General features: G+C 43.8%; 1 protein-coding gene across 1 annotated transcript in view; it reads right to left on the reverse strand.

The window, feature by feature from the left end:
• TUBB6 (tubulin beta 6 class V) overlaps window positions 1–17,651 on the reverse strand; it is a 32,991-nt gene extending 15,340 nt beyond the window's left edge. The window contains exons 1-2 of the mRNA XM_073631313.1: window positions 17,468–17,651; window positions 5,055–5,163 (exon numbers count right to left, since the gene is read on the reverse strand). Of these exons, the coding sequence (XP_073487414.1) occupies window positions 5,055–5,163; window positions 17,468–17,524 (166 nt within the window). The 5' untranslated portion in view covers window positions 17,525–17,651. The remainder of the gene's footprint in view (window positions 1–5,054; window positions 5,164–17,467) is intronic.
• Window positions 17,652–23,303: the final 5,652 nt, after the last annotated feature.

Genomic DNA, 23,303 nt, shown 5'->3' on the forward strand with positions numbered 1-23,303 from the left:
CATTAGAGTCGTGTGTGGCCTGCTTTAGACCACACAATATAACTTTCTTAGAATGTAAAACTGACAAAATGGTAACAGACAGTCAGAGGCATAACAGACAATATACAGTATCTCACAAAAGTGAGTACACCCCTCACGGGGGGCGTGGCCTAGACGGCAATGAGTAGGACGTGTGTGAGCTGAGCTCCGCTCTCGGTATATCCTAGCTTGCTATCCTGAGTGCCCACCGCTGTTTTTTTACCTACACTAACAAAGGCTTGACTCTCCTGAACTCTCCCTATCATGTCCCCGCTGAAGAAGAACACAGCAACCACCTCATCGCTAGATAGGTCTTGGCTGCAGGACCAGGACCACAAGGAGGAAGATGGCGACTCTGCAGCTTTGATAGCGGAGCATGCCGCGGCTGACACCGCCAAGGTATTGGAGGCTATATCCACATGCCAGTCCACTCTGACATCTAAAATAGAGGAGATCAAGGTGGATATTTCTCTCATCAGGCAGGATATGATTTTATTCTGATCTCAGATAGCCTGAGTCCTCCAGCAGAGGAAGCAAGATATCACCAGATCCCTATCCGATCATGCCCCATGTTGGACATCCCTATGCCTGGCTCCCCAGACTAAGCTTCGTTCCTGGCGCCTGCATCCCCTTTGGTTGACCGCCCTAACTGACCAGGATGATATACAGAAAGGGTGTTACTTTACCACTAATCGGGAGACGGCACCCATAGACCTAGTCTGGGAAGCTTTTAAACTACATGTCCGCTCCACCCTGTCCAGACGTATAAACTAGCTGAAAGCCTCCTCCATACTATTGCTCCAACAGGCTTCAGAGTACATCCCTCACATTTTTGTAATATTTTATTATATCTTTTCATGTGACAACACTGAAGAAATTACACTTTGCTACAATGTAAAGTAGTGAATGTACAGCTTGTATAACAGTGCAAATTTTCTGACCCCTCAAAATAACTCAACACACATTAATGTCCAAACCGCTGGCAACAAAAGTGAGTACACCCCTAAGGGAAAAAGGCAAAATTGGGCCCAATTAGCCATTTTCCCTCCCCAGTGTCATGTGACTCGTTAGTGTTACAAGGTCTCGGGTGTGAATGGGGAGCAGGTGTGTTAAATTTGGTGTTATCACTCTCACTCTCTCATACTGGTCACTGGAAGTTCAACATGGCACCTCATGGCAAAGAACTCTCTGAGGATCTGAAAAAAAGAATTGTTGCTCTACATAAAGATGGCCCAGACTATACGAAGATTGCCAAGACCCTGAAACTGAGCAGCATGGTGGCCAAGACCATACAGCAGTTTAACAGGAAAGGTTCCACTCAGAACAGGCCTCACCATAGGTGGACCAAAGAAGTTGAGTGCACGTGCTTAGCGTCATATCCAGAGGTTGTCTTTGGGAAACAGATGTATGAGAGCTGCCAGCATTGCTGCAGAGGTTAAAGGGGTGGGGGGTCAGCCTGTCAGTGCTCAGACCATAGGCCGCACACTGCATCAAATTGGTCTGCATACCTGTCATCCCAGAAGGAAGCCTCTTCTAAAGATGATGCACAAGAAAGCCTGCAATCAGTTTGCTGAAGACAAGCAGATTAAGGACATGGATTACTGGAACCATGTCCTGTGGTCTGATGAGACCAAGATAAACCTTTTTGGTTCAGATGGTGTCAAGCGTATGTGGCGGCAACCAGGTAAAAAGTACAAAGACAAGTGTGTCTTGCCTACAGTCAAGCATGGTGGAGGGAGTGTCATGGTCTGGGGCTGCATGAGTGCTGCCGGCACTGGGGAGCTACAGTTCATTGAGGGAACCATGAATGCCAACATGTACTGTGACAAACTGAAGCAGGGCATGATCCCATCCCTTCAGAAACTGGGCTGCAGGGCAGTATTCCAACATGATAACGACCCAAACACACCTCCAAGTCGACCACTGCCTTGCTAAAGAAGCTGAGGGTAAAGGTGATGGACTGGCCAAGCATGTCTCCAGACCTAAACCCTATTGAGAATCTGTGGGGCATCCTCAAACGGAAGGTGGAGGAGTGCAAGGTCTCTAACATCCACCAGCTCCGTGATGTTGTCATGGAGGAGTGGAAGAGGACTCCAGTGGCAGCCTGTGAAGCTCTGGTGAACTCCATGCCCAAAAGGATTAAGGCAGTGCTGGAAAATAATGGTGGACACTCAAAATATTGACACTTTGGGCCCAATTTGGACATGTTCACTTAGAGGTGTACTCGGTTTAGACATTAATTGGCTGTGTGTTGCGTTATTTTGAGGGGACAGCAAATTTACAGTTATACAAGCTGTACACTCACTACTTTACATTGTAGCAAAGTGTCATTTCTTCAGTTTTGTCACATGAAAAGATATAATAAAATATTTACAAAAATGTGAGGGGTGTACTCACTTTTGTGAGCTACTGTAATTCATTGCCATCAAGGACTTTCACTTGCTTTCCAATTACAATGCTGAGTAGGCGAAACAGTTAATAACAAATAGGCATGTTTGTTACTTAGGTAACAGGTTCTCTTTACATCTCTTTTGCTGCTAATACTTGCGGAAGGTACATATTAGTATAAGAGGAGGTGGGCTATAAATCAAACCTGTTACGTTCATTGAATAAGAAAAGTGAGTGTTTAACGTTAAAAGGTATCTATTACAAAATTGTTACTTTCATTTATATCCTATGGACTGAAAAAAAAATCCTTCCTTTTAACTTATTCCAAAGAACTCTAAAGAATGATGTTTGCCTGCATTCTTTGCCACAAAAAGACAAGAACAATGTTTGGAAGCTGCCTGGAGGCCACCATCTTAGCTACAATGATGGGACTTGTAACAATTTTAATAACTTATTTAAAATCTATATATACGAGGGGCATTCAAGTCAAACCACGACTTTTTATTTTATAGGTATAAAAAATTATGCTAGCAAGCTGCTTGCTGTGGGGGCACCCGACAGGAGGGAGGGGCAAGGAGCACTGAAGAGGGACCCAAGAAGAAGAGGATCTGGGCTGCTCTGTGCAAAACCACTGCACAGGGCAGGTAAGTATAACATGTTTGTTATTTTTATAGAAAAAAAAACAAGACTTTACAATCACTTTAAGCACCTTGAGTCACTGGTGGACTGTTAAAAAAAATAAATAAATAAAAACATAATTTTTGGCACATGTGTATTTATGTTTTGCTCTTATTATTCATGTTTATGGTTTTTGGTTTTGTTTCACTTTGTGATTGCATTTAAAGGGGACACAAACTTATTTTTGTTTTGTTTTTTATGTGCTGTATTCAGACATTTGTGAGTGCTGCAGTCCCATAAACTGAGCGTGAGTTTTAATCTTTTCTTTTTCATATTTATATATGGTAGGTATAGTAAAGGTCCCACCTAATGTACTAAGAGTCTGCAGGAGCCTGAAATTGCATCCAGGATCTGCAGATCATGGGTGCATACTCTTCAGGCTCCTAAGAAAAAAAATAATAAAAGCACATTTTTTTACCTGCAAAAAATGTGCCTTTATTATTATTATTATTATTATTTTATTTTTTTTTAGAAAAGTGAACTTATTCTTTAAAAGGTACATTTCAGAAATTCCTCAAGCAGGATAAACAGCATAACAGAAAATATAGTTCTCAAAAATTGTACACTGTTTTTTATCCTTTTTTTAAGGTCACCATTGTCCGTTGGCACATAGGCAGACAGCGGAGGACCACTACAGCAAAAGACAGTTTGACTATAATAATTAGCACATCTTCTCTGTGAGTTATCGAAGTTGCAGTACGGGTATGAACAGAGCTATCGTCTGTACCCAGAGTGCTGCAATGTAAGGGGAGAGCACCACACAACATTATTTATTATTTGTCTGTCTCTGGATAAATTAGAGCTGGCCATACACTTATATTTTAGCCAGTTCCTGATTAATTATCAAAATTTGCTTCATGTGCGGCCATCTTGGCACCCTCCCAACTGACATCCTTTGATTGAAAAATCAAAGAAGCTGAGAGGAAAATTGTCAGCCAAATAGCTGTTTGGGTATTTTGACAGCTGCCTGTGCCGGCTGTCAGAATACAATAGTATGTATAGGTTGGCTCGAGGAAGCTGTTAGTTTTTTATTTGTTCAGCCTTTTGCCCTGTACACATGAGCGGATTTTCCGTCGGAAAAAACTTGGATGGTTTTTCCGACGGAATTCAGCTCAAGCTTGCCTTGCATACACACGGTCACACAAAAGTTCTCTGAACAAGAACGCGGTGACGTACAACACTATGACGAGCCGAAAAAATGAAGTTCAGTGCTTCCGAGCATGCATCAAATTGTTTCCGAGCATGCGTAGGAATTTTGTGCGTAGAAATTCGTACAGACGATCGCATTTTCGTTTAGGAACTTTTCCCGACCGAAAAATAGAGAACATGCTCTCAATCTTTTGCTGGCTGGAATTTCGCCAGCAAAAGACTGATGGAGCATACACACGGTCGCAGTTTCCGTCAAAAAGCTCTCATAGGAGTTATGCTGGCGGAATTTCCGATCGTGTGTACGCGACATTAGGGACTGGTTTGCTCCAGTCCTCAACGCGCCCCAACAGGTGACGCTTTCAAGATTTCCCTCAGATTAAACAGCTGTGGTAATTAGTAAGGCAGTGAAACTGATCAAATCACCTGTACAAAATAATGGAAAGCCTGAAAACATGACCTGTTGGGGTGCCTTGAGGACTGGAGTTGAGAAATACTAAGTTAGAGAATTGTTTGCAGCTCAGGTGGCATGCAAGGTCTTTCTTTTTCTTTAGTTTGTTAAACTAAAACTCAGTGCTTGTTCTGTACATAACCCAGGCAGCTTTCTGCTTCTAACAGTACATTCTGGTCATGATCTGTAAAGTGATAATAATCTTATGATGACATGCTATAATTCCTCAGGATATGTAATTTAACTCTTCTTTACAGCTCTTTGTGCAGAAATGTAAGCTCCCTTTGGTGCAAGTACAAGACAATACAGATCCTCCCAACACATGTGCCCAGCCCATGTCATGACTTCCTAGCACTGCTTATGAGACACTCACAGGATGATTCATTGTAGTACACATTGATCCTCTCAAGCTGCAGGGCTGAATCTCCAACATAACTTCCTGCTGGATCGATGCCATGCTCGTCACTGATCACCTCCCAAAACTTGGAAAGAAGAAGGACAGAGAGGAAACAAGTCCAGGTTAGAACTGGAGAAAACAACTTTAACAGTTAAGATCATCTTGGATAGTTACACAACTAAATCACATTTTCTGAACTTAATTTGTAAGGTGAGAAATATCTTAATTCAAAATAATAAAACAATACATACAGAAAATACATCCTTTATCTATGAGAAAAGTTTAATCATAAGCAAGCCCATATAAGATCTATAAAATCGGTCCTTTACAAAGTGCCTAGTATGCTATGTAAGGGTAACAGTGCCAGTGTGAACCATGTAAAAATGTAGGTGCAGCTCAGGCTAAAGAGCATCCTAGTTCAACAACTGCTGGGAGTGCCAGCCGGGAATGGAGCTTGTCTCGGCTCCAAACATCAGCATGTAGTACAGAAAATATTTCTCAAGCCGCACATCACTGCAAATTCGCAGCGGGCTCCAGCCAGGCCACACTCCCAATGGGTGTCGCTCTGCCCCCCAGAGCTTAATCATGAGGATGATGATTAAGTACCAGGGGGCAGAGCAAAACGCGTTGAGGGCATGGCCTGGCAGGAGCCCGGACTGAGACTGCCACATATTCTTTTATAGTGGATTTGTAGCGACGTGTGGCTTGAGGGATATTTTATTCGCTACATGCTAACAGTGTCAGTGTTTAAATGAATTCTGTAGTTAAAATAAAACCTTAGAATAAAGTCTGCCCTCTAAATAGCACATCGAATACTAATCTCTTCTTCTGTCCATGCCACCAAGCTTTCCAATAGTGAAGAGAAACTAGTGCCTGAAGATCCAGCAAAATCTGACACTTGTGGAAGTGTCAGTTTCCTGGTCCCCACTACAGTTGCTCCTCTCCTAGGGGCCAGTGGATGGAACCACTAAGTGCCACAAGGGACAAGGAATTCAACACTGTCAAAAGTATCAGATTCCCAATACCCTGCTCCTCTTAGAGATTTACAGGGAGGATATATTCTGTAGTTTGTGTCTTTATCGGGGTATTTACGCCAGGGGGTGGGAAGAACTGTTAGATCACATGACCACTGTGATTGGCTGCCACAGTGGTCTCCTGATTGACAGCTGGTCCCGCTGGCTCATGATCATTACTGGCGACTGGGAGCTGTCTATGGCAGTTTATCACCGGGCTGGGAGTGCAGAGTGAGCACACCCTCAGCACAGAAACTTTGGCAACACACAGGGGTTGATTTACTAAAACTGAAGAGTGCAAAATCTGGTGCAGCTCTGCACAGAAACCAATCAGCTTCCAGGTTTTAGCCTAGGTTCACATTGACGGCGGGTTAGAAACTGGCAATGCAGTCTGACTTCAGGGGCAATTTGACAGACATCTGTGCGGGTTCCTGCACAGATGTCTATACAAATCCCCCCCCCCCCAAAGTCACCAAAAGTAGTACAGGAACTACTTTTGGGAATCAGTGCGGCGCGACTTTGCGCCGCACTGATGAACTGATGAATAAATACATTTTTTTTAAAATATTTTTTTGGGGATATGTATTGTAGCAGAAAGTAAAAATTTTTTCAAAATTATCGTTCTTTTTTTGTTTATAGCGCAAAAAATAAAAACCACAGAGGTTATCAATTACCACCAACAGAAAGCTCTATTAGTGGGAAAAAAGGACATCACATTTTGTTTGGGTACAGCATTGCACAACTGTGCAATTGTCGGTTAAAGTGACGCAGGGCGGTATCGCAAAAAATGGCCTGTCATTGAGGGGGTAAATCCTTCCGGGGCTGAAGTGGTTCATTGAGCAAGCTGAAGTTAGAAGCTGATTTGCTACCATGCACAGCTGCACCAGATTTTGCACTCTCTAGTTATAGCAAATCAACCCCAGGGACTCATATGTGCGGCATGATAGTGTTACCCTTTTTTCCACGACACATACGCATTACATGGGCAGCAAGAAGTTAATAAGGTCTTCCTTTGTTAAGGCAAGAACCTTGAAAATCATGTAGACTGTGCAAATTCATACCTCTGATTAAATGCACGTGTGTTTCAAGGAAATGTACGAAGACACATACCAGTACACATTGATACACATTTTTACATGTAAAGACATGCAGCACAAGCTGCATTGAAACATACATTATAATGGGGGTCAATGCATGCAAATGCACGTTGATGTGTCTTTTCATGTGTTTGTTGGGGTCTACTTAAAACATCTGGAGAAAAGAATAGCTATTCAAAAATGTAAAAAATGTACTTATACAGGCCAATCAGGTTTGAGCTACTATTCACTGGGAAAATTAACCAAGGAGTCTGATTGGTGACTAAGGGCAAGTTCTGGAACTCTTTCATTTCTATATTCATAGTAATATGTCCCAAATAATGTTTCTCACTACCAATATTATCTATTATCTATTATCTCAGCAAATTTAGAATACTTCTGTGATTCTTCCTCATGACAAAGTGCATTAGGCACTATGTAAAGGTCCATAAGTTCCAGAAAGCTCAGATTTCTCGGATTAAACATTGCTACTTGCTGTACATAAATGGAGAATGCAGTGTTGTAGCACACCAAAAATAAATATAAATGATCAATCAAGGTCATGTTCTGTATGTAAAGTTGATCTTTAACCCCTTTCCCTCCTCCCACCATAGGTACCACAGTTCTGTCATAGCTGTTCTTACCTGGAGGGCTATCATGTAAATAAACAGCAATATCTATTCTAAACCACACAGATACATAAAAGAATACATTGTACATAAGATCACAACTGATGATGTCCTATCCAGTTATAATCTATTAACTGTAAAATGTAGGCTTATATTTGTGAAGTACAGGCTTCGGCCTGTAATAGCTACATGGCAAGGATGTACCCTGTTCCCTGTGTATGTTATTATGTTTTATATTTATTGTAACTAATGATTACAATATAGGATAAGCCAAGTCTATTTATTGCTACATACATTTAGGTTGCAGTGGGGATAGGACTAAAGACTGTGACATCTGGGGGTGTATGCGAGGGCAGAGAATATAAATCTGGCTCTCATACCATTTGCACAAAATCAATATAAATTCTCCTTTTCAGAAAAAAAACATGCACACCTGTTGTTCACATTGGGGTGTCCTTTTATGAAACTGAGATCAGCGGCGATCCCGAGTCTCACCGCTGATCTCAGCGCTTTACCAGTTTATGAAACTGAGATAATCAGCGGAGAACATGTTCTCCGCTGATTATCTCAGCACAGTGAGAATTCACAGAAACGGCCAGTTTATGAAGGTGCGATCTCCACACCTCACTGGCGATCTGTGACAGAATTCTCACTTTCTGATTCACCATTTCAGAAGTGGAGAATCAGAGTGAGAAGCCTGAAACTGGCTGATATTCTGGAGAAAGAAAGAAGTCTTTTGACTTCTTTCTTTCACCAAACAGTCAGAGCACACCTTCCCCACCATTACACACCCCAAAACCAGCAGGATAGGAATTTATAGTGTATATATATATATATATATATATATATATATATATATATATATATATATATATATATATATACATATATACATATATACATATATGTATGTATGTATGTATATATATATATATATATATATATATATACATATATACATACATATATATATATATATCTATATATATATCTATATATATATAAATATACATCTATATATATATATATATATATATAGCTATATATAGATACATATATATATATATATATGTATCTATATATAGCTATATATATATATATATTTTTTTTTTTTAGATGTTCATGTCTCTGGCTGGGTTCACACTTGTGCGATGCGTGAACCAGCGTGATTCCTGTGAGGGTTTTCACATCGCACCTACATTGACATCTGCGCACCACTGCGGGTGTCAATGTAAAGTTAATGACACCCCCAGATCATTTCACAGATCGCAGTGTTGACACCCATGCGATCCGATTCCAGTGCGGACCAAATAAAGGGTCCTGTACCATTTTGGTGCAAATGCAATATGATTTAGGGCCAGTTCCCACTGCTGCGGTGTCCGAGATCGGATGTGATTCGCACCGCAGTGCAAAATCACATCCGATCTCTGTGCGATGCGATTTCAGCCATACAGATAGTATTGCTAAATTTGCATTGCCCTCGGACCAAACTCTTACAGGACCCTTTTTTTGGTCCACAGCAGAATCGGATTGCATGGGTGTTCACACCCATGCGATTCGATTACTGTCCGAGTTTGCAGATCGCACTGCGATATGCGAACTGATTTGGGGGTGTTAACTTTTAGGCCCAGTTCACACTTGTGCGATGCCGGACATCGCACAGGCATCGCATGTTATTTGCAGCACACTGCCATTCACATTACATGCGATGTCTGTGCGGTGCGATATCAGCTGTACAGATAGTATGGCTGATATCGCACCGCATTCGGTGCAAACACGCACAGGACCCTTTTTTCTGTTCGGACCAGAATCGGATCGCATGTGTGTTCACACATATGCGATCCGATTCATGTCCGAACTGTCAGTTCGCAGTGCGATATGCAAGCTGATCTGGGGGTGTCCTTAACAATGTATTGACGCTCCCCAGCGATTCGCATATGGCAGTGTGAACTGACATGCGAGTCGGTGCGATGCGGGAACCCGCAGTGGATTCGCAGTGTTCTCGCATCGCACCAGTTTATCAATTTTTATGTTTATCTATAATGAAATATATTTTACTTTAATTTATTAATAAATATTTATACTTGTATACTTTATTAAAATTATTTTTTTAATGATTATAAATGTATTTTGCATTTATATGAATGGTGTATAGCTGCATTACATATGTGCATTACATTCATTTACTATACACCATTCACATTTAAATAGGGACATGTATGATCTTTAAATATTGATAAAAACAATGTTTTTTTTATAATTAGGTTAATGTATATTGTGTAGGGGGAATTTAACTTTATTATTTTATTAATATGTTGGGGAATAATGTGTGCTGATTTGTGTTAAACTTTTGTATTTTATGGTTCCTCATACTGTAATCCCGCTATATCACGCGAGATTACAGTGAGAGGAGCCATTCTCAGGAGTTCCCGGCGTTTGTAGATCGCTCCTCAACTCAACATGAGAAGCGATCTACACACTTTCATAAACAGGCACTCAGAGGAGAGCGATCTCCTCTGAGAATGCCTGAGAACTGAAAAGCGGTATTTTACCGCACTTTCATAAAAGGACACCAATATCTCAAAAAGAAAGGACCAGGATTAGAAAAAATAGAAATCTGTGCATCCAGGAAGAGATTAGATACTATACACCAGTGGCTGTCAATTTATGAGGTAAAGGGGGCCTCAAATGTGGCCCCTAACATCACCAAAGGGCCACACATAATGCTCAATAAGACCCCTTTCACACTGGGGCCGCGTTCATGGTAAAGTGTCGCTGTTTAAGCGGCGCTTTTTGGCTGCTAGTGGGGTGCTTTTAACCCCAAAGAAGGGGTTAAAAACTCCCGTGTTGCAGTGTTACCGAAGTGCTGCCCATTCAATCCCATGGGCAGGGCATTTTGGGAGCGCTAAATACAACCCTTCCAACCCGCCCAAAAGATGCTGCTTGCAGGACTTTTCGGAACGTCCCGCAAGCATCCTGCAGGTTGGGCACCAGGGCTCTAAACCCATGTAAATGCATGTACATTTAAATGCAGGAGAAAGTAATCTGAGAAGTTATACTGTGGTTGCTGGTGTGGGCTGTGAAGGGAACAGGTGAGGTGTAATGCATCACAACCCACTGTGTGGCATAAATTGCAGTATGTCATACCACCACAGCATGACGCTGCAAGCTGAACACAAAAAACACATTGCAAATTGCCTGCCCAGTGTAGCCCGACGCATTAGTGGTATGAATGGGCCCAAAATGTGTTTATTCTTCACGGATCAGTTTCTCTGCATTTAGTGCCTTCATGCTCTCCCAGCGGTCAAATGATGGGGAACCTGCCCTGTCACCTCCCGATCAGAAGCCTTGGCCGAGAGCTGTCTGTGACCGCTCAGTCAGTGTGCTGGGAGCATTCAGTGAGCGCACAACCTCCTGCTGGCGTGAACGCATATGTGCAGCGGCTGAATGTTAAAAGAGAAGTTTTTTTTTAAATACTTACCTAGGTGGATGCTGTCTTCGGCTGGTTCTATTTGTGAGTACCCTGAGCGATGAAACACCGCCGCTTTTTGGCTGCTAGCGAGGTACTTTTAACCCCAAAGAAGGGGTTAAAAGCACCTGTGTTGCGGCGCTTCCAAACAGCTTCTCAGACGCTTTCAATGGGCAGGGTGTATTGGGAGCGCTGCCCCAGTGTGAAAAGACACACTTAAATGAATAGGAGGCGGTTTTCAGGCATTATTTAGAGGCTATTTCTAGCACTAAAACGTCTGAAAACCGCCTCATTGTGAAAGGGGTCTTAGAATTCCACGTTATCTCACCTAATACCTCTTTCACACTGAGGCCGTTTTAAGGTGTTTTAGCGCTTGGGGCGGTGCACTTGGGGGACGTTAAGAAAGGTCCTGCAAACAGCATCTTTGGGGCACCCTGCCCATTGAAATGAAAAGCGATTCGGAAGCGCCGCAACACGGGCACTTTTAACCCCTTCTTTGTGGTTAAAGGCACCCTGCTAGCAGCCGAAAAGCATCTTTTAAACAGCGCTAAAGCGGCACTTTAGCGCTAATGCGGCCCTGGCCCCAATGTGAAAGGGGTCTAGTACTTACTTATCAAAACAAGTAAGTGAAATGTGTCAGATGGTGATTTAAGCTGGCTTTAGTCACTAGAGGAATGTGAGATTTTTGCAGCACTGACAAATGTGGCGGCTGGGCCATAGCATAACAGTTACTGAGAGGTGGGTGCACAGCAGCTGGTGGCATTCCTGGCATAGCAAAAGCACCCAGGACACTCCTTGTTCTGACTGCTGCCTGATGGGGAGATTGTGGGGGCTTTTCAGAATTCCAAGAGGATGAGACGAGGGATACTTGCTACACGTATACTGCCTGCCCAGAACAGATCTCTAACACCAAAACACAAGTGAATCCTGAGCAATGGTTGAGGAGAGGGGGAAGGGTTCTACGATTGCTGGTTGTCATACAAGATCTTAGTTTCACTTACCCTTTTACTTAAAAAAAAAAATCTGTTCTTATGACACAAGTGGCATTTGTACTTTACCCAGTTATTGAAAATGTACTTTACCCAGTTATTCACAAGAAAATGTACTTTACCCAGTTATATATATATATATATGTATAATCAGGTCTCAAAGTGTGTGTGTGTATATATATATATATATATCACACAGTATATCTGCCCTCATGTACAGTTACAAAAAAAACTTGAAAAAGGAAAAAAAATGTACACCTTTAAATTGTCCATTTACTTTAGCTACCACCAAACTGTAGCCTATATATCCCATTAACGTGATATTTGATAACCCCCACAGATACACATTGGTTTACATCCAGCCACTCAGGGATTGCACAGATCTGTTCTCCCCACCACCAAAAGACAGGCACAGATGTCACATATATGGGGGAACCGACACAAATCCAGGAACAGGCAAACTCCATGCGGATAATGCTTTGGCTGAGACTGAAACTGGGGCCCCTGGTGGTGCAAGGCATAACTATTGTGCCACAACCCCCCCCCCCCATTCCCTATAGCAAAGGAAATCCAAAAACATGGAATGGTTGCCTGTAGTGAACAGTCAGGTTTTATCTTTTCTTCTATAAGAAAATTAAATCTCATTTGTGACTCTCCACAACAACCCTGATGTTGTTCTTGTTTTCTCCTGGTTTTATTTGTGTTATAAATGGCACAATATAATTACCGTATGCTGGTTTGCTGGTTTAAATGCAAATCAAAGCTTGGTGGATTTTTTATGACTTACCGACATGTATTAAATTGTATTTTAAATGTACTGTCTACCCTTTATATTGTAAAACTGTTGGCCCTATATAAATCTTGTATAATAATAATAATAATAATAATAATAATAATAATAATAATAATGTATGTATCATGGATGTCATGTTCAACTGTCAGCAGTTCTGTAGGCCAGCTCTCTGGGCATCATATCTGATACACTTTTTCCAACAAATGTTCTTGGCAAATTTTTATTAGATAGGGCGCTGGGTCTTTCCTCAACCCAATCCCGCAAATTGGGCATGCAGAATGTGATAACACATGTACACATATACTAAGGCAAAATTTTGACAGAAGCCAATTGGCCTGCCAGCATGTCTTTGGAGTGTGAGAGGAGACCACAAGAACAGGGAGAACATGCAAACTCCATGCAGCTAGGCTCCTTTTACACAGGCCACCAGGGGGTGGTAAAAACAGACATTTGAGCCATGTTTTTACAACCCTTTAACCACCCACCTACAAGTGGATATGGTGCCACTTGGGTGTATACACACTGCCGCAGCTGCGGTGTGAAGCAATTTTAGCAAGATGTGCTGAATTTGACAGGTGACACCACCTGTCAAACTCTCCCATGTAAGTGAATAGGACCATACTGCAACCATGAGCCAAATGCTTGGCTTGCAACTGCAGCGCTGTCCCACAATGCTAAATCACCATTTTGCAGTACCCCCCCCAGACATTTAGCCTAGGTTAAATCTTGAATCTGTTTTGCACTTCGATTTCAAGGAGCACCCGCAGTGCAAGTTGATTCTGTTCAGATGCAATTGTAATGCGTTTTCTATGTGATTTGGTCACTTTCTCTCCACTAGGATATGGTCTAGGGATGGGAGGTGAGGAAGAAAGCAAAGACTTGCAGAAAATGTACTGGAATTGTATTACTTTAGGGCAGATAAGCGTTCTGGCATGCAGTTTCATGGAGTTTCATGCAGTGAGTTACCCATGAGCATCCAGTTTCATGCAGTTTCCATTTACTACTATGGAGCTAAAAATTGGACTGCACTAAACTCACACAGGATTTGCACTGCATATGTGAATGAACTCCACTGAAACTCGTGTTATTTCACTTGGTTGTCCTGTGAATCCATACGTTCTGGAACGCATCAGAAATTGCACCAGTGTAAACCAGGGCTTAGGGGGGCAGTAAGCACTGCTGCTATTGTGAAAGGAGTCTGAGTGTCCTGGCCAAGAATCAAACCAAAAGGCCCCAGTGCCACAAGGAATAAGTAGTAACCACGAAGGCTAGGTTCACACCATTGCATTTTGCAGTGTGTTTTCAGTACAGTCCATTAAACATGATTTCCTATGGGACACATTCACATCTGTGCACTTTCAACCAGTGCATTTTTTGGAACGGGTCAGGGACCTTTTTGCCCGCAGCAGGTTATGCTTTTCGTTCCATAGACTTCAAAGGAAACGCAGCAGGAAAACATCAAAAATGCATAAAAAACACAGGGCTTTCGTTTTTGATGCGTTTCCACTACGTTTTTGCACATGACAACAGACACTTCCCAAAAATGCAAAACAAATCAAAAAACACATTAAAAAAAAAAATCGCCAGGAAGACGCATCATTCGCAGCCCACATAGGTGTGAACCTAGCCTAACCCATTGTGCTACCCCCCCCCCCCAAATAGGAAAGGAAACCCAACAAACATAGTGGCTGATCAGGTTTCATCTTTTCTTCCATGGAAAAATGAATCAAGGAATCTAATTGTTCAGTGCAACAACTCTGTCTTTGCTCCTCTTGTCTCTACTTGCATTTGCTTATACATGACACAACAAATATTTTTTGCTACTAAGCCCTGGTTCACCCCTGTGCGGCTTTGAAACCGCTCTACTTCAGCGCGATTTCAAAGCAGCACATCAGTGCAATTGCACTGCCGATTTCATTGCGGCTTGCGACTTCATTTAACAGTCTATGAAAGTCGCAATGAAATCGGTAAAAAGTAGTGCAGGAACCTTTTTCATAACCGCAACATGAGTGTCTGGAGATATGAACAGTTCCATTGCTGGCAATGGGGTGCGATTTGGAACTGTTAAATCGCATGGCAAGTCGTATGGATGTGAACGGGGACTTATGTTAGTTTGTAAAGTCAAGAGTCTGTTGGATTGTGGTTCCGTTCACACCAGAAGGTGGTGAGGAAAACTCATGTTTAAAACACACCGCAGTTGGAGTTCTGCAGTGGGTTTCAATGTTAAATTGACAAGACTCCAAACGCAGGTTGCAAACACAGTGCGTTTGCCTGCACCGGATCTCATGGTACAGAAGTACCATGCAATCCAGTTTTGGGGCGTTTTTTTTAAAGTAGTGAATGTGAGTTAGGGACCTTGGATTGTAAGCTCCTTGAGGGTAGGGACCGATGTGAATATATACGTTTGTATATGTAAAACGCTGCGTAAATTGACGGCACTATACAAGTACCTTAACCACTTCCCGCCCGCCCTATAGTGGATTGACGTCCGGGAAGTGGTTCCATTATCCTGACTGGGCGTCATATGACGTCCAACAGGATAACATGCCGCCGCGCGCCCCCGGGGGCACGCATCGCGGCGATCGGTGGAGCGGTGTGTCAGCCTGACTCACCGCTCCACCGATCTTGGTAAGGAGCCTCCGGCGGAGGCTCTTTACCATGTGATCAGCCCTGTCCAATCATGGGTGATCACGCTGTCAATGGGAAGAGCCGTTGATCGGCTTTTCCTCACTCGCGTCTGACAGACGCGAGTAGTGGAGAGCCGATCGGCGGTTCTCCTGACAGGGGGGGGGGGGGTCTGCGCTGATTGTTTATCAGGGCAGCCCCCCCTCAGATCACCACACTGGACCACCAGGGATCGCCACTAGGACCACCAGGGAAGGGGCAACATGTGGATGGCCAGGTATGTACCCCATGGCCATCCACATGTGCCCAATGTGCCCAATCTGTGCCAATCAGTGCCCACAAATGGTGATGGTAATGATTGGCACCATTATGTTCCAGATCTGCCCAGCAATGCCCCCTAATTGTTTTATGAGTGCCACCTGTCATTGTCCATCGATGCCACCTGTCATTGCCCATCGGTGCCACCTGTCAGTGCCCACCTATCAGTGCCCATCAGTGCCACACATCAGTGCCACCCATAAGTACCCATCAGTGCCACCCATATGTACCAATCAATGCCACCTATGAGTGCCCATCAGTGCCGCCTATGAGTGCCCATCAGTGCCGCCTATGAGTGCCCATCGGTGCCGCATACCAGTGCCACCTATCAGTGTAGCATGACCGCGCAATTGTTATTCAAACTGCGGCAGCGCTGAAAGCTGAAAATTGGCCTGGGCAGGAAGGTGTCTAAGTGCCCGGTATTGAAGTGGTTAAATAATAATAATAGTGCATGCACTACTTTTGCTGCAGTCCGATGTGATTCAGCCTATCAAAATGAATGGGCTCAAATTGCACCGCATGTGAATCACGCAGAATGATGCTGTGTGATTCCCAGCATGAACCAGTCCTTTATGTGACTTTTGAAGGCAGATTTTCTGCATCCTACCACCAACTCAAGGTTATGTTTTATGGTGGCCATAGATGCTTTGATAAATGATCGATTTCTTTCCTGATCAATCTCTTCCGATAGAAAGAACCGATCTATAGTTGAAAACCATTCTATTGCTAAGCAACACATTGGGAAGGCGATTTTGATTGATAGGATACGATCGTGACTCACAATAGCAAATGATTGATCGCATCTCTGTTTTCAGAATGTCATTTTGTAATCTGATCTATCAAAATACAGTCGTATTCATGAACACAGTGCTTCCAACTTATGCTAAACGATTAATCATTTTCCACGCTGAATCATTTTGATTGAATCAGATTTAAATCTGGTCTAAATTGAACAGAACTGAAGTCATGGCTATTTGTTTTCAGATTCGATCATTTCGATGGAATCGCACATTGATCAGATCATAGAATCGAAGTGCTGTATGGCCACCACACTTTGCAGTTAGTGAAGAAACATGAAAATCTCTAACCCTGGATAGACTATTACTAGGGGGGGTCATAGAGATCAGTGTAATAATTAGTAGCAGTGTGATGATACATCAGAATACAGGATCAGTTCTATCTAAACAGATGAGAATGGAATCCTTGTATGGACACAGCTCACTGACTTCTTTATGGAAGAACAGGAAACATACTTTTGACTGTGAAATGGAGAGCAGATCTGATTGACACACCCAAGAAAAATCTGAAAACTTTTCTATCTCCCCCAGCAATCCACTCCCTCCCCCCCAGAACATCAGTACTGATCTGAGAGTATCATTCATCAGAGCCTGGGATACTTTACAGTCAGCTGATCACTGAAATAAAAGTTGATCAGGGATCTGTCAAGGAATCCAGTGACAGATCATGCCTTGTTTACCTTGGTTCCGATCTGGTTTCCACATTGGCCAGCCTGGATGTGTACGATCTCCCTCATGGTGTGAGTCCTGCACCGTTATTACACTGTATACAGGAGATGTGTTGCTGCCTTCAGTCTGATCCTCCCTACAATTGGGAGAAGTCCAGCCAGAGGACAGGCACAGTCCCTGGGAACAGCCTACACTGGGCTGGAGATGGCTGAGTCACAGCAGTGGGCAGGGCTGCTGATCATAGAATGAGTCTACATTCCACATCATCTCATCTACATTTCCAGCTTTCTACAATCACTGATCTGAAGGATTCAACACTATAGACAGAATACAAGTAAACACCCATCTGCCTGTTAAAGCTTACATAGTATACTTTGGCTGAGAGATGCACCTCCACACCCCACATATGGAGGATTGAACCCTGGAACATCAGATGACAGCTGGCTCATCACATACTTCCTTACTGTCTCTTCTTCTACATAGAACCTAGTATGCTCGGATGGTCATGAACACAGAACATGATGTGAACAGGCAAAAAATTTGTGCGAACATGCGAACCCTATTCAAATCTATAGGATGCGAACATGAAAAATCAAATGTGTTCATTTTAAAGGCTTATATGCAAGTTATTGCCATAGAAAGTGTATGGGGACCCGGGTACTGCCCCAGGGGACATGTATCAATGCAAAAAAAAAGTTTTTAAAACAACCATTTTCTCAGGAGCAGTGGTTTTAATACTGCTTAAAGGGAAACAATAAAAATGAAATATTCCTTTGAATATCATGCCTGGGGGGGGGGGTCCCCTTAGTCAGCCTGTAAAGTGGCGCATCTGTGTGATGTGTTTTACTGTGCCGCAGCAAAATAAAATTTCGAAAGGAAAAAATGTCATATAAAATTGCTCGCAGCTGTAATGTATTGCTGGCTCCCGGCAATATAGATGAAAATCAATGAAAAAAAATCAGTCGTCACTTTCTCCAGGGGCTTATAAAATCTCAACCGACCCCTTATATTTTGACCCCCTTCAAGAACTTCTGCAGAGCAAGACCCCAAACCTCGGATTTAATATCACTGATCTATTCCTCTATTATTACCTCTAAAAAACCACCGACACGTCTCTGTCACCTTCAATGGGAAAGGGAACTAGGAAAACAGCTCGATCCGGAGGACTGGCAGGTCATGACTTTAGCAATATCCAAATGCTCAAGCTATGTCATCTTTTTAGAAAATGCCTATAAGGTACTTTACAGGTGGTACTACACACCTGCTAGACTGGCCCAGTTCATCCCAGCCTACTCTCCCTTGTGCTTCCGAGGGTGCTCCCAGGAGGGCACAATGTCGCACATCTGGTGAACCTGTCAGAAGGTACGCAGGTTATGGATTAGAGTTTACTCCCTCCTCCGAAACATACTCCATGCTGACCTCAAAAAGGATCCGTTCGAGGCACTTCTCTGCAACCCAATTGCGGAGCTGCTTCGCCCGGAGTGCCAGCTGGCTCTGCATCTCTTTACTGCAACCAAACTAACGATAGCTAGGGCATGGAAGACACAGACACTAAGTTTTGAGGCGGTTAAGAATCGCATGGACAATATAATGGTTAATGAAAAGCTGACTGCTGTTCTTTCGGACACTCATGATAAGTTCCTGAAGGTATGGAGGCCAAGAGTCGAATATACTAAACCCACCAGATTTGATACCACCCTTCTTCGGATTTAATGCACTCTTGCTCCCCACCGCGAGGACCCACCCTCCCTCCTTTCTTCCTCTTCTCTCCTTTCCCCCTATTCTTTACTCCTCCCTTCTTAACTAATCTCTGCCCCCAGCTCTTCTTTAACCTCCCTCTCAAAACTGTTTTCAGCCTCTGTTATATTCTTATTGTTTTGTTTTTCTTTGATTTACTATCATACTTATTTTATTTATAAGATGCTAAACTTTATGTTATGTTTATTCATGATGCATTATCTACACTGTTAAACTGTGAAATTGCTATGAATTATCAATAAGACCCTTTGTAAAAGAAAAAAAATCGGCGTGGGTCCCCCCCCCCCCCAGTCTATACCAGGCCCTTTGGGTCTGGTATGGATTTTAAGGGGCACTCCACGTCAAAATTTGTAAAAAATTGGCGTGGGGTCCCCCCAAAATCCATACCAGACCCTTATCCGAGCATGCAGCCTGGAGGTCAGGATGGAGGGGTGCGCTCGCTTGCCCCCCCCCCCCCCGAACCATACCAGGCCATATGCCCTTAACATGGGGAGGATGCCTTGGGGTCCCCCCCAAAGCACCTTGTCTCATGTTGATGGGGACAAGGGCCTTGTCCCCACAATCCTGCCCATTGGTTGTGGGGGTCTGCAGATGGGGGGATTATCGAAATCTGGAAGCACCCTTTACCAAGGGTGCCCCCAGATCCCAGCCCCCCTATGTGAGTGTGTATCGAGTACATTATACCCCTACCCATTCACCAGAAAAAAGTGTCAAAAAGTAAAAACCACAATACACAGTTTTTGACAATTCCTTTATTAACCACTTCAATACAGGGCACTTATGCACCTTCCTGCCCAGACCAATTTTCAGCTTTAAGTGCTGTCGCAGTTTGAATGACAATTGCGCGGTCATACAACACTGTAAACAAACTAAATTTTTATCATTTCATTCCCACAAATAGAGCTTTCTTTTGGTAGTATTTGATCACCTCTGCGGTTTTTATTTTTTGCTAAACAAATAAAAAAAGACTGAAAATTTTGAAAAAAATAAAAGTTTTGCTTTTGTTTCTGTTAAAAAAAATTTGTAAATAAGTTTTCTCTTTCACTGATGGGCACTGATAAGGCAGCACCGATGAGGTGGCACCAATGAGCGGGCACTGACAGGCACTGATGGGCACTGGTAGGTGTCACTGATATGCAGCACTGATGGGCATTGATGGGCACTCATGGGTGGCACTGGGTGGCACTGGTGGGCACTGATAGGTGACACTGATGGGCACTGAAAGGCTGCAAAGACGGGTTCTTATGGGTGGCACTGATAGGCAGCACTGATAGGTGGCACTGCTGGGCACTGATAGGCGGCACTGCTGGGCACTGATGGCCACTGATACATGGCACTGATGGGCACTGATACACAGCATTGATAGGCATCCCTGGTGGCACTGGCAGTGGTAGGCATTGTGAGTGGGCACTGATTGGCAGCTGCCTGGGCATTGATTGGCAGCTGCCTGGGCACAGATTAGTATTTCCCTGGGGGTCTAGGGGGCATACCTGGTGGTCCAGTGTGGATGTCCATCGTGGTGGTCCTGGGCGGCTTCCCTGGTGGTCCTGGGTGGGATCCGTGGGGGGGCTGTGCTAACAATCAGCACAGACCCCCCCTGTCAGGAGAGCAGCCGATCGGCTCTCCTCTACTCACGTCTATCAGATCACCGGCTCTTCCTATTTACATCGTGAGCAGCCGTGATTGGACATGGCTGATCACGTGGTAAAGAGTCTCCGCCAGAGAGACTGACACACCTCAACACCGATCGCTGCGATGTGCGCAGCGGCTTAATATCCTGAGGACGTCATATGACGCCCAGTCAGGTTATTGAAACCACTTTGCAGCCTTCATTTTGCTATATGGCGGGCGACAAGTGGTTAAAAAAGAAAAACAAAGTGTCCCACGATGTACATCCATTTTCAATCATGCCACCCGAAGGACAATAAAATAGAAAAGAAAAAGTAACCGGATGACTCTGCCCCCTCTGACGTCACATGATGTCAGAAGGGGCAAGGTCACTCGGTTACGTCACCGGGTGGCCCCGTCCTTGCCTATATAACAGCTGTCACAGCAAAAAGACAGTAGTCGGCGGAACGCCTCCCATCGAGGCGGAGTTTTTTTTTTTTTTTTATTCTTCGGGTCTGTTAGGTAGCAGATTGAAGATGGATGGATATCGCGGGCCACTTTTTTTTAACCATTTCATTACCCGACTATTGTCAAATGACGTCTGCAGATAGGATCTCCCATCCTGGGCGGGCGTCATATGACGTCCTCAGCTTGATGCCAGTATATGGGGTGCATGCACCCGCCGTGTCACTGAGGAGCTGATGGGCGTGCCCAGCAGCCGCGATGCCTGCCAGGCTCCTGCGATCGCTCGTGACAGAGTAGGAACGTGGATCTGTGTGTGAAAACACACAGATCCACGTCCTGTCAGCGGAGAGGAGATCAATCGTGTGTTCCTAGTATATAGGAACACCGATCGCTCTCCTCCCCTAGCCAGTCCCATCCCCCCACAGTTAGAACACACAGTCAGGGAACACATTTAACCCCTTGATCTCCCCCTAGTGTTAACCCCTTCCCTGCAAGTGACATATATAAAGTAATCAATTTTTAGCTCTGATCACTGCATAAATGTCAATGGTTTCAAAAAAGTGTCCGATTTGTCCACCCCAATGTCGCAGTCACAACAAAAATCACAGATCGCCGCCATTGCTAGTAAAAAAATAAAATAATAAAAATGCCATAACTCTATCCCCTATTTTGTAGACGCTATAACTTTTCCGCAAACCAATCAATATACGCTTATTGCAATTTTTTTAAAAATATGTAGAAGAATACATATTGGCCTAAACTGAGGAATTTTTTTTTTGTTTTAAATTTGGGATATTTATTATAGCAAAAAGTAAAAAAAAAAAAGTAAAAAATATTGTGTTTTTGTCGCTCTTTTTTTGCTTATAGTGAAAAAAATAAAACCCGCAGAGGTGATCAAATACCACCAAAAGAAAGCTCTATTTGTGGGCGAAAAAAGGACATAAATTTTGTTTGGATACAACGTCGCAAGACCGCGCAATTGTCAGTTAAAGTAACTCAGTGCCATATCGCAATAAATGGCCCAGGCAAGAAGGGGGTAAATTCTTCCAGGGCTGAAGTGGTTAATAAATGAATTGTCAAAAACTGTGTATTGTGGTTTTTACTTTTTAACACTTTTTTTGGTGAATGGGTAGGAGTACAATGTACCCCATACTCATTCACATGGCGGGGATCTGGGGGCCCCCTTGTTAAAGGGGGCTTCCAGATTCTGATAAGCCCCCCAGCTCGCAGACCCCCACAACCACCAGGCCAGGGTTGTGGGGATGAGGCCCTTGTCCCCATCAACATGGGGACAAGGTGCCTTGGGGGGGAACCCCGAAGCACCCTCCCCATGTTAAGGGCAAGCGGCCTGGTATGGTTCAGGAGGGGGGGCGCTCACTCGTCCCCCCCATCCTGGCCTGCCAGGCTGCTTGCTTGGATAAGGGTCTGGTATGGATTTTGGGGGGGATATGGACACTTTTTTCTGGTGAATGGGTAGGGGTCCAATGTACTCGATGCACACTCACATGGGGGGGGCTGGGATCTGGGGGCCCCCTTGGTAAAGGGTGCTTCCAGATTCTGATAATCCCCCCGTCTGCAGACCCCCACAACCAATTGCCAGGGTTATGGGGACGAGGCCCTTGTCCCCATCAACATGGGACAAGGTGCTTTGGGGGGGTTTCCAAGGCATGCTCCCCATGTTAAGGGCATATGGCCTGGTATGGTTCAGGAGGGGGGGTGAGGGAGCGCACCCCCGCATCCTGACCTCCAGGCTGCATGCTCGGATAAGGGTCTGGTATGGATTTTGGGGGGGGCCCCACGCCAATTTTTTACAAATTTTGGCGTGGAGTTCCCCTTAAAATCTATGCCAGACCCAAAGCTATGGACTGGGGGGGGCCCATGCTGTTTTTTTCTTAATTCTGTCATAGGGTTCCCCTTAACCACTTCAATACATGATATTATATACTGTACACTGCTCTATATACCCTGCACTGTATTATATATACTACACTGACTGCACTATATACTCTGAACTGC

The sequence above is a fragment of the Aquarana catesbeiana genome, linkage group LG05 (genome assembly GCF_042186555.1).
Source record: "Aquarana catesbeiana isolate 2022-GZ linkage group LG05, ASM4218655v1, whole genome shotgun sequence".
Classification (NCBI taxonomy): Eukaryota; Metazoa; Chordata; class Amphibia; order Anura; family Ranidae; genus Aquarana; species Aquarana catesbeiana.